Raw genomic sequence first — 13,384 nt, forward strand, 5'->3', positions numbered from 1 at the left:
CACTTTTAAAATGTTTACTTCTAAAACTTAGAAGTTCTCGTACCCCTATTTCTACGCATCACGCTGTGGGTGTCGCGCGTTCTATGCGCGATACCGGTGCGGCTTAAGCGTTCGAGCAGCGGTTGGTGGCTCGCCGTGTCGCTGCCACTGGCCAAACTACAGCGCCTGATCGTCGTTATCAGCCGTGAGTCGCTCCAGCATTTTGTTTATGGTATACTTGTAGGCATTAGAGTATTATTATTTAAGATTCTGAGCAACAAAGTTTAAACGTAAAGCCTAGGAATATATCTTGCATCGAATAGCTATGTTTATTGCGTTGTTTGGCTCTGTCCGTCTGCGGCTTTGGTCCGTGATCGTTAGTGCTAGAAAGCTGCAATTTGGCATAGATACATAAATCATGCATGACCACATGCATTTTGCTTTCACAGAACGGTAAAATAAAAACAATTTTTTGTTTATTAAATTAAATATTTTTTAAAGTTTTTTTTTGCTTAGACCCAAATAGTGTGTGATATCGTTGGAAAAGTCTTTCAAACCGAATAAGGGTCTGCGATAGTTATTTGTGTCCCAAGGGAGGAAAAGTAGGAAATTGCGTGCCGCGTGTAAAATTGTCACCTGAGGCGAGGGTGGCAAACACGCGGGATGGAATGTCCTGTTTCCTCCCGTGATGCGCATACTATTTTTTCTGCTCGACGGAGACGGAAAGCGGCAACTTCGTTTAACGCAGCGGGAGCAAAGTTGACGCTTTCCGCCCGGAGGGCAGAAAAATTTTTTTTTTGATAAAATTTTCACTATCTGAAATAGTCGCTCCAAAAGAAAAAAAATATGTGTCTCTCCCCCCTCTAACTTTCGAACCATGGGAAAAATCGTAAAACAAAAACTTAGTAAATACTTTCAATTCGAAAACTATAGCGAACATGATCGGTCCAGTCGTTTTTAAGTTATTGCAAAAAATCTCTTATGCTTGTAATGTAGCTACATGATCCTTAATAGCCCCCATTTGGCCTGTTCTGACATAATGGTAACTACGAAACCCTACACTGAGCATTGCCTGACATGCTCATAGGCGTTTTTTTTTAACTTTCTTCAATCTCTGCTTTTTTATATATATTTAATTTAAGTGAATAGTTTATTTTTATTGTGTACTAAATGTTTATTTGTCTGGTTTTTATGGTTTAGGTGTGATCAAAAAATATATCTTTAGTCCTTCTACTATGAATAAGTAATAACTGTTAATTATGAGTTTACAAGAGCATATTACGAGATCTTTATGGTAGAATATTATTATATGAAACTAAACAATCTCCACAGAATCTCCGTCTACTACTACCTTATCTGCTATCCTCCTATTTGTACTATCAACTAAAACAAATTCATTGTTTCATCTAGAACCTAATAGTTACTCATGCGAGATTTATTATTTAACATTACTTAAGTAGTATTAATAGACTTGGATTAAAGTCGGTCTACCTAATCCGCACAGATACATTTTATTAATATGTTATAATCTTACAGATGCTCTGATGCTAACGGCATTCATTCTCGATATACTCTCGGAAACGCGCGACCGCGTACGCATAGGCAATACATTGCTTACTACCGCCATGTTCAGCAGCGAGTCGTTTCTGTTGATGCTATGTTACAGCATTGGTGTGTGGACTGCCCCGCGACAAATCAGGCAGACCATATTTGTGCTACAACTGTTGAAAAAGGTAGGTAAATATTAGTTAAGAACGTAGTAGAAAGAGTGACAGTACAATATCCATTACAATACCTTAAATTAAACCAAATCTAAATACTACTTTAATAACTAAATTAGCCCAACATCACCCCTATTGTCCATGTAGTCAGCTGCAGAGAGAGGTGACCCCACCTACATATAATCCTCCTCCTCCACCTCAGCAACTGACTATACATGGTGTTCCATTTTATATTATAACTATTGGGCAATCTTAACATTCTAAACTGTCAATAACAGTATTAAGAAGGCTGTAACACTAGTACATTGTGCAACGATGGGGGTATGTGAAATTTTGTAAACGAGGTCTTTAGATGCACGACAGCCGCAGGCTGCAATATTCTTACCCCCGGCGTTATACACTGTTATGATTTGGAGCCAAATAAAACTGTAAATTAATTAATTACGGTTTATTCAGGGCTATACAACACGCGTTCCGTTACATGACATTAATGACAGTGCCTATCTCAGTGTTGCCACTGTCAATACTGTGTCAGGTTATTTATTACACACACAATGTTTTTCATCACACTTGCAAATAAAAAACAAAATATTAAGCGAAATAATTCTTAAATACGGTGACATTTCAAATATTCGCCCGCCATATTGTCATTCTTCATTCACCGTATTTAAGAATCATTTCGCTTAAAAGGCCATGCCAGGATAAGCTAAGTGAATCTGCCCCCAGCGAGTTTTGCCTTGTAATTTTGGGAAAAAAAAAGATCTTTCTTCAATATTTCTTTTGCTAGCTAGCCGATTTTGACGTGCGTCACATATATTGTGCATATAGTAAAGGCATACGACATCAATTATAGGACACATTACCATACAATAAAAAAAAAACTTCTTTTTTTAATACTTTTACGTCAGCAACACTTCCAAGTTTTTCACCAAAGCTAAAGCTAGCCTGTTTAATAAGCACCAAATTGAATGTATTTACTTAATTTTATCTGTGGTATAACAGGGTGTTTTTTTTTAAATTGAATACATCACTATACATTTTCTTTAGCCGCTCGAAGGAATTAAAACTTTTTAATTTTTGTAAGTATCCAGTGTTCATTATAAACATACACGTTTCTCTAAAAGGTTTTTAATCGATTAGTTTTAACGAGCGGGTAAAGAAAATTTATAGTGATGTATTCAATTAAAAAACACCCTGTTATACCACTGATAAAATTGAGTAAATATATTCATTTTATAGCTTATTAAAGAGGCTAGCTTTGGTAATAAAGAGTAATCTACGCAACGAAGCTTGCTGAGTTGCCTAAATAAGGTACGAGAATGAAAAGCTTGATTATATTACTATTGTATACAATACTTTTTCTACGAGTCATCTATAATAATACTTTTTTTACGACTCTGCGCAACCCCGCACCCCCGCAGCCCGTTAAGTCTGTTTATGGAAGCGCGGCAGCACGTGATTGGCCAATTTTTTTCATAGTTGACTACAGCGTATCGAAACGAATCGCATAGTTGAGTTGAGAGCCCATATATGAAAAGTAACCAATTATAGTTTGGTACTTTTACGAATTCTTAATTCAACAATTGCAGTCGACGAGTAGAAAAAAAAAACATTATCATAATTATTTTCGCTAACTCTAGTTAAATCCTATAGTTTTTGTTTCATCTTTTCAGGTTAGAAGCAACCTTAAAGGAAATAAAAGATTGCAATATAGCAAAGCTAAACACATATCACTAATTTTATACATAATATGGCAAATTATATCCTATTATGTCATATACAGCACGCTAACATATTATGGAGGAATGCGTAAAAATAGTAAGTGAAATGAATATTATTTTTCAACACACCAGCTATTAAAGGCCCTTTTGATTGTTCAAAAAATGATGATGGGAATCATCAAGCTTTGGAGTCGAATCAAATTTATAATTGTAAACGTTCATTTGTGCACATGTAAATGGTTAAAATTAATAAAATTAATAAATGACTTAGATTTCATGTTTTTAAAGTAAGCTTGATATTATACCACTTTTGAATATTAAATTTTATTGTTAAAAAGTTATGTATTAACTTCAAATAGTTGATATAGGAATACATTTGAAAAAAATACCCTTTATTTCTTATACTGTACAAAATTCTTTAATAATATGTCATTTAATTAACTTTAATATCCTTATACCAAATTGAAAATCAATCCGGTTTGCAATCCCTAGTTAGATTTAAAGGAAATTATTTTCAGCACTTTTGAAAATTCATTTTCTAATAGAGTTTAAAACAGGCTGAAAGTTTGTATTGGGAAATAATATTTTTTCAATGAGAGACTTGAAACTTCATAGAAACACAATATTAAAAAGCAAAAAGCCGTTTTTGGAACTTGGAACTTAACTTGGAAGGTGGTTGAAATTTCACGTATCACGAATAATTTTTTTATTGAGAATTTGAAACTTCGTAAAAAGGAATTCTATTAACCCTTAATTTGGCAACGTCCTACCTACTTTTCTTACGGCCCGATTCGAAGAATGGTTCTTGAAAAGATATTTAAAAGATCGATAACTAAACGACATGTCAAAATGTACGTTTATTTCGATTCCGCTATGATCCCATTAAGATCTATCTACAAATTTTTCTAACGTCAAAGTGACATTGGTTGCCCGAATCGAGCTGCTTCTGTCAATTATACGAACTACAAATGATATCTAAATAAGAACTTATCTAAACCAGAACTTATTGTTATCGTATCTCATTCTTCGAATCGGGCCGTTAACCAGAATCATTAATACTATTGAGCGCCGACCACCACTCACGACTTTCCGTATTTTCTATCGATTTAAAATACAGGAAAAGTAATTTAAGCTTAATTTTATATTCTACCCCTAAGAGGTTATAAATGGGTTCAAAATTTGTATCGCGTATGTCTAATAAATATCTTTGATTGTGGGATTTGAAACTTCATAGAAAAGCATAATACGAGTATTAGAAAACTAGAAAACATTGACATTATACGTTTTTTGAACATTCATCCCCAAGTGGTTTAAACGGAGGTTGAAATTTTATATAAGTAGAGAAAATATTTTTTCGAGTGAGGGTTTAAAACTTCGTAGAAAGGCATTTAAAAAAAACTTTGCCAAACTGGTATTTTTTGGTATAGTCCTCGAACGCTGCGTGTTATCCACGCGAACGAAGTCGCGGGCAACAGCAAGTTCCATAATAATCAACTTTTACTAAAATATACAATAGTTTTAGTTTCCAGCTTGTACATTTCTTATAGCTTCGAAGCTATCGCAATAACATTTCTTGAACTGAACTGGAGTTTGTTACTGGTAGAGATATATTCCACACTCAACCTTGTAAATGATGAACTGGAGGAATTATTTACACGTAAGTATTTTTGGGTCATAGGTATGTTTTCATAGCAAAAACCTGCTTTTCTACCAATTCTAATTATATACTTTTTTTCTTATATATGATGTTGCGTTCAGTAAGGCCTGTTTTACGAGTACACATTGATTTACTGTTAAGTGCAAGTTCATACACTTGCGTTTAATATGAACTCGCACTCAATAGTAGTCTATGTGGAAATGGGGCATAAGGATCAAACCAAGGCTAATGATAGAGGAACTTACGACCCTACCGATTTACCGGCAACCTATACATATACATGCACAGATATAGGAAACTAACTAGCCCTACCCTCACCGCTCTTCGCTAGCTAATGTCGCCGTTTCAGCTTGGACAATAATGCAATGAATGATAATAGCTCTCAAGAGTACCTCAATAACCTAGACCGTCTTATGAATACATGGCATACGTTTCATTTTCGGACTTCGCAAATACGACCATATTTCTTTTTATCGCCGTCAGCTAAATTGGCTCTCCATCCGTCGTCGTAGGTCCCTTAGAATCCTGAGTATTTTATTCTCCATTTTGTTCGAGCTTTCCTCTCCTGGTTATCTTAAACGTAAATTCATTTTCATCACCCCCCGTCCAGGATGTGAACTCCGTTCCTCCCGTTCTCTCAAACTCTCGATTCCTTCTCACCGCACAGGTTTTATGTCTAACTCTTTCGCCGTTTAGGTGATCCGTCTCTGGAATTCTCTCACTCTCTTTATTCGACAAGCCCCAAGCAAACCCGTTTTCAAACGCCTACTTTGCAAGCATCTTCTGTCAAAAGAACTTAAATAAGGTTCACCATCATGTATATGTACATAATTATATGTATTAGTCTATTTTTTTACATTATATAAGTAGTAGTATTTAACTATTTATATATTTTTAATATTATTTGACTTCACGTTTAATTTTTTCCTATGATTTGTTATTATTTTTCCTGCACCAACATACACAAATGTCTCTGTTTGACCCAATGGTTGACTGGTAGAGAATGCCTTTTGGCATTAAGTTCGCCATTTGTACATTTTTCTTTATGTGTGCAATAAAGTTTAAATAAATAAATAATAATGAACATTAATTTTAACTCGTTTTTAATAGTATTTATAATGGGCAATAATGTTTTCGTATATTCGTATGTCGGGCTACAGGCTGTTGTCATTTATAAGTCATACTAACTTTGATAAAGGGGCCAATGGAGACATCGTGAAAATAGTTATTTGTGTCCCAAGGGAGGAAAAGTAAGACATTGCGTGCCGCGTTTAAAATTGGCAAACACGCGGGATGGAATGTCCTACGATTCCTCCCGTGGTGCGCATACTATTCTTCTGCTTGACAGAGGCTGAAAGCGGCAATTTCGATTAGCACAACGGGAGAAAAGTCGACGCTTTTCGCCGGAGGGCAGAAAAAAATTTGGCTGTCCCATAGAAATCAGTGGCATCCCATCAGCCCGAAAGTATGAAACAGCCAAAGTTTTTTTCGCGATTTCGGCATTTTTCCCATAATAAAAGTTGTTCAGTATGACCTATAAAGTCATTACGTAGAGTATAAATGGTGGTTAAAATTTCATCCTTTATAAGGTACCTGCAGAAAAGAAGGCCCAGTTCTTAAGCTTCTTAGTTCTTCTTAAGTTAATTAGTTCAAATATTGCGTCCACATTCGCTAGCCATACACAAAACTGCAAGTTCATATAAATAAGAAAAATTATAAAATAAAATAACGATGGGCGTAGATTTTTATTTTCGATTAATTTTTTAGAATAAAAAAAATGCCGGAGCCATGGGGGTTCGCGAAGTTCACAGCTTGAGCTCACAGAGCTATTAGGTTAAATGATTTATCTTTTCACACGTTTTTCTTACTTCATAGTAATGCCTACCTAAAACATCCTTTGGGCTAACGTTTTATGATATCGCTATTAATTAGTGTAAAAATTGCTTTCTTCTCACACTTGCCTCACATTACCCCGTAAATTATTGCAAGTGACTAAATAAACAGCCTGTATTTATTTAGTCACCTGCAATAATTTACGGGGTAACATATAGGCCATACTGAGCAGCTTTTACTATGGGACCAACCCCGAAATCGCGAAAAAAATTCGTCTGTTTCATACATTTTGGTTGTCTTGCCCTGACCTTTCCTATGGGAGAGTAAATTTTTTTTTCGCGATTTCGGTGTTGGTCCCATAGTAAAAGTTACTCAGTGTGACCTATATATTCAGCCTGTAAATTATTGCAGGTGACTAAATAAACATCATGTATATTTTTTTATAATAGATGTTGCAACCGCTCGGCGTTACGGACATGAAAATGAATACATTCACCAGCTTAACCTGAGCTACGACGCGATATGCGACACATTGATGCAACTGGACAAAAACAACGGGCCCTTTTTGCTGTGTAGTTTCATATTGCTATGCATGCTTTTGTTGATAACTCCATATAATTTGATAGCAGTTTCATTATGTATGTATTATCTTTATTCATTTTAAAGGAGCCCACTGATTATAAGTTCGCCGCCGGCCGATATCGGCCCGTCAGTTATTCGCAAAAGCTGACAATTGCGAATAACTGACAGGCCGATATCGTCCGGCGAACTGGTAATCAATGAGCCCTTTAAGTCTCAGATAAGTTGTTTAGATACATATGTATATGCATAGGTTGTTTATTATTTTAGATACTAACAGCAACGATGAACTAAAGCGGTATATGTCAATAGGAGTACAGTTAAACTGGTGTTTGCTACACTTGAGCCGTCTCGTAGTCTTGGTGGAACCATGCCATTGGCTCCAAAAACAGGTGCTTTTCTCTTTTATCAACACGATTGTTCTACACTTATTTAAAAGTCACGCGAACCGCTTAAAACCCTCCTTTTAAGTCCCAGATACTGTACATTTGATTTTGTATTTGGAACCTTCACTTATTTAATAAAAGTCTGAGAATGTACAACCGAGAACGGGACGGGTAACAAATGCACCCAAAAAAGAACAAGGCAAATTGCCGCGAAAGAAAATTGCGAAACGAATGCGCACCGTAGACACACAAAAAATGGTTAAGAAGTCAGTAATATATTTTCAGATGGAACGTACCGGCCGCGTGTTAAACAAGCTAGTATGCCACGCCGACCGCTGCGACCTCAGCCGCATGACTCTGGATCCATTCCTACTACAGACTCAGATGTACAACTGCACACTGGCGCCCTGTGGCGTGTTCACCATCACGAGGCCGCTTTTGGCGTCGGTAAATAAGTCCAACCTGTTGCCAAATACAGACATTTCAAAGGGAAGGCACTAGGCGGTCGAACAACTAGTACTACTAGTATGCAAGGCCGACCGCTGCGACCTAAACCGCATGCATTCAGACTCATTCCTACTCAAGACTCAGATGCACGACTGCATATTGGCACCCTATTTACTATTACGATACCACTTTTAGCCCAAAGTATGCCATCTATCTCTATCATCAGCTCCGCTCGATTGTAGTCGATGGTTGTATATTGCATTACCATCAGAACAGAACTAACCAACATCTAAAAATTCAACTGAATTAATGCGAAATTTAGATATACATTTTGCCAAAATAGACGGAATATCTTCATCGAAAATGGGGGAACCGAGAAGGTGGAGATCGTCCGTTGATAAAATTTTAATGTTTGGGGCTAAACTTGAAAAACTTTGACATACCTGTGATGCTAAAGAGGGTTCTAAGTTTTCGGAAATGTACAATTCACACTTGTCGAATTTTAGTTTCAGGCCAACCTCACTAAATTTCTGTATAACGAGTGATAAGTCTGTCAGGACCGTTTGTGAGTCTCCGCCGACGGTGCCGTCGTCCAGGTACCAAACGTTCAGCTTGAACGAAAGACTGAATGGCTGAATTAATAGAAAGACTGAATATGGCGGGACCCAGAGGATCGCCCTGCTGGCAACCTACGGCGGAGAGAATTTCGTTACCCTTATCAACAAATTTGGACGGACTATGATAACATTGGAGTAAAAAGTTATAACTATCTGGCACATGAATTTCGATTACATTTAGTTAGGTATCTCTGTTACCAGAGATGAACGCATTTTTGACATCTATTTTTAAGAGAACCTCATATGAGTCGGTTTGGACAAAGGTGCGTGCGGCATGGACTGCGGCCTTGTAGGCCCCGCGAGTGCCGAAACCACCCTGCACGGGCTCGAAGAGTTTTTGAAGCTTATCTCGCATGTGTCGCACGCACACTTTGGCAGCTAACCGCCGGAATGTGGATCCGACAGCAATTGGGCGCACGCCAGCATCCTTCTTTAAAAGGGCTATGAGATTCGCTCCATAAATTATGGCAGTCACATCTTGGCAGACATCCCCTAGAAGCATAAGATTAATGAGTTTGGTCATGCTTTCGATTCGGGTTTCTCGCCAGCTACTCCAGTGCCGGCCCGTGACTACTAAGGTCTACAAGATCCTGGGCGGAGATGCCATCCCAGCATGACGCCGACCCTTTTGAGAAGGACGCGAGAGCTGATGTGATGTCTTCAGTTGAGGCGTGCAGACAAGCTGAACGATCTGAAGGAGTGTCGGCAAATATAGGCACTCCTATCCTCCACTGAAGGGCCTGGGGGGTGTTTAGCCTGTAACGCAGCTTCCGTTTCTGGGGTGTCAGGTGCAACTGAATCATTTGAGAAAAGGAGCCGCGCACCTTTAAGGTTGCCGTCATGTACTTTATCCTGGACATTTTTGCACAAATCATAACTATTGCTCCTATCTCGGGGTGACCGTGACCGTATGGCTGAAGGCAACTCAGGCGCAAGGATATTAGTTTTAATTTTCTGAGTAAGGCTAATATTGTCACTATTGTCAGAAACATGTAGAATTTTGAAAGAGAATGTTAACAGGTCACGCCAGGAATATATGTTAGTATTTTTCAAACAGTTGTTCATTGTAGTAGTTAGTGCTTCAGCCACCCTAGGTCCGCGGTATGCGCTTTATTATAGGCGTTAACTGTTTAAGCTTGCCGAGAAGAGAACCCTAACAAGAGATTTTGTTTTTTTTTTTTATTTTCATTGAATTTTTGATGTCAATTGTTTCAGGTTCTCGGAGGCGTCCTTACTTATTTAATTATCATGGTTCAGTTTCAAAACATCACCGAGATAATCTAACAAACAACACAAATTTGTATTAAAAGGAACATATGTAGCTTAAATATGTATTTGCTTTAGTTGCTACAGCCACATAGAGTAATGTCACGTAATTATTTTATACTACGTAAGTAATAAAAAAATACATTGATGTTTCATTTCAGGATAATTATATTTTTACCTTTACTTAAGGGCTACCGCACACTAGCGTCTTTATAGCGTCAGCCTCTAGTCGGCAGCTTGGATATATGCTTACGATCCGGATTCTAAACAGCAGTTGACTGTTTGGGTGTTCCAATATGAGCCAAAACCGATCAAAGTAATACGCTCACGGAGCACTTCGAAAACAAGTACCCGTCAAAAATATTTTTGACACACTTTTATTACCGACTGCACTTTCTCATTTTTGTACGTCTATCAACTACTTCTTGAAACCTTTCAAATGAGCCTAAACTCAATGTGTTTACGTTTTTCCATCGAAGAGTTCCTTTGGCTACCTTCCGACTGCATCACCAGATCAGCTCCATGTTAGCATACTATTGCATTGTCATCGGAAATACGGAAGTATACCAAATTTCAGCTCAAACAGACACCAGGAAGTAGTTCAAATTTATGTTATTTGAAGCACAATATATAATATATATATATATATAGATTAATATATATACAAAGAAGATACGCGGTGAAGCTAAATCAAAGTGTGTAAAAAGTGTGTAAAAATGGTCACCACGTTTGTAGCGAAAAATGGTCACCGTGCTAGAGGATCGTAAAACGGTCAATGCTGACTGGTATACCAGTTATCAGCGAGTTCCGAAAAAACAACCCCAGACGTCGTATAGTACTGCACCACGATAATGTGAGCTCGCACACCGCTAGGCAGACAATTGAGTTTTTAAAAGAGCAAAACGTCAAAAATCTGGAACACTCGCCGTACAGTCCAGACTTAAGCCCCAATGACTTCTTCACTTTTTCAAAAATCAAGCCATGACTTCGTGGTCAACGGTATCGAACGCCTGAAGAAGCGGTTGAGGCCTACAAAACGGCCATTTTGGAGACCCCGACTTCGGACTTTAATAAGTGTTTCGAAAACTGGTTCGATCGAATGAAAAAGTGTATTACGTATTTCGGTGATAACTTTGAAAAACAATAAATATCAAATAACACTTATATTGTCTTTGGTTTTACCAAACGACAGAACTTAAAAGGCAGCCCTTGTATGTACATAAAAGACTGGTTGGACGTGGGCAGTACAGAGAAGCTAATTCGCATGACTTCAGATAGAATGGCATATAGACATAAGGTCGCCAACCTCCGGGATGGAGAAGGCACTTAAAGAAGAAGAGAAGTATATAAACTTTATGGAATATATTGTAATGTATCGATTATCTGTTACTTTGGCTAACTAACCTACTAGAATTGGACCAAGCTAACTCTGACAAAGTGTGGCAATATCATCATTAGTGTCAAATGTCTACGAAAAAATGATGTTTGCAAAGATAGGTAGGTACTTCCTCCCTTTGTTCTATTAAAGTCGATGCAAAGTTAGCTTAGAGCTCTTTCCCACTAACGTCCAGTTTTTTGCGGGTACGGTTTTCTGCAAGATCCCGTTTTAGTAGTATACGTACTAATATAAGGAATGTTTATTTCATTTCATTTCATTTATTCAACATTAAAAGTCATGTGCATTACAGAAGATGTTAGTTGGATGTAGTCAGTACATGACACCCGGATAGGGCGCATAATGTTAGTACTTATGAGGTACCTAATTACCTACTTATATACTATAGTACTTATAAATTCGTGCATATTCGCTTATCAACGTTATTTATAATATTATACAAACGCATATCATGTTCACGCAAGCATTCTCTCTGCGGGATACTGCACGCACGGACGTCAGTTGGAAAGAGTTCTCAGATGGACTCTAATCGGCGACCTACTAATATCTTCCAAAATTAAGAATAAAATACATGTTTTGTCACACCCTTTACTTATGTTTAGATGAACCTTAAGTACCTACTTAACCCCAAGGGTTCCTAAGTCACACCACATCTAAGTTATGCACTACTGTTTTAAATACAATGCACCCTTTATCGCAGAAACATTTTTCCTTCGTCGTGAACTAATGTCGTGACCGACGGCTGTTCCTGGATTCTCTTGGTTATAAATAAAACAAAGCTTTGCAGTTTCTATGTCAAGCTAGTAATCGATAACTTGAGGAGATTATATTATAATTATCATCCTCAGTCTATAAATACTTCTTGCTCATCTAGTAGCATAAATCATACAATAAAGGAGAGTAGGTACCTAATTGCATACAAGTTTTGAAAACGTTATATAGCATAAGTTGTTGGGATTAGCACAACAAAAATATCAAATTTGTGCAAAATTTATCATCTGTGGTTTGTTATTTTTATTTCCTATGTTATTTCTATTCCGACGTACAAGCTTTTTCGATCCTAATAGGACAAATCATTTGTGTCTGGACTTCCGTATAATTTGGAGCAGGATTACAAATCCGGAGACGCATGTATTTTATTTTAAGAATGGTTTTACTCTACTAAAAAGATGATATGATCATAGTACCATTTATAGTTACGATAGGTATATAGGTAGGTCTATGACGTAGTCACCAATGAGGCTACGATCTACGATTGAATGAAGATCGATATATTTGAAATAAAACTCATTGCGATATTTGTTAATTTGTATTGATTGCCCGAGGTGATTCATGACCGGAAACAAACTTAACTCATCAAATTGTTAAATATCATAACAATGTTCTGAGATCTTCTCCTTAATCTAATACACACGCGCTATACTCCTAATTTCAGCACGATAAGTTTGACCACTTTGACCCAAGTTCACGAAAAATATTTTAAATAATAAATTTTAAGCGTTTAGCAATTAGTGGTGTAATCGGTAGTCAAACACACAGTACTTAAGTCAGTTCAACGTACAGGTACACATTTAGTACAAGCAACACGGAAGACATTATGGAGCACCATCCTCAAAATTAATCATTTCAAAGTTAATAGTGAGCGAAATTGACAAGCATCCGCCTCATTCCCTAATCTTTGTCTTAAGTGGCCAATTCCTATCAAAGCTTGACCCCGAAGTCCGTAGAAATTGTATGTAATTGTAGTTCAGACCAGAATGATTAACAGGCAATGTGCTGTGT

The 13,384-nt window shown here is 37.2% G+C and overlaps 1 protein-coding gene across 2 annotated transcripts; it reads left to right on the forward strand.

Moving 5' to 3' along the window:
• Window positions 1-715: 715 nt before the first annotated feature.
• Window positions 716-11,969, forward strand: LOC133520095 (gustatory and pheromone receptor 39a-like). 2 transcript variants are annotated; one of them, XM_061854398.1, is made up of 7 exons: window positions 716-1,712; window positions 3,374-3,518; window positions 4,938-5,078; window positions 7,361-7,549; window positions 7,761-7,882; window positions 8,162-8,323; window positions 10,156-11,969. In XM_061854398.1, the coding sequence occupies exons 1-7, from the start codon at window positions 1,524-1,526 to the stop codon at window positions 10,222-10,224; spliced, it is 1,017 nt and encodes a 338-aa protein (XP_061710382.1). In that variant the 5' UTR covers window positions 716-1,523; the 3' UTR covers window positions 10,225-11,969. The 2 variants fall into 2 exon arrangements, with proteins under 2 accessions (XP_061710382.1, XP_061710383.1); XM_061854399.1 differs by lacking the exon at window positions 4,938-5,078.
• Window positions 11,970-13,384: the final 1,415 nt, after the last annotated feature.

This window comes from Cydia pomonella, chromosome 7, assembly GCF_033807575.1.
Source record: "Cydia pomonella isolate Wapato2018A chromosome 7, ilCydPomo1, whole genome shotgun sequence".
NCBI lineage: Eukaryota > Metazoa > Arthropoda > Insecta > Lepidoptera > Tortricidae > Cydia > Cydia pomonella.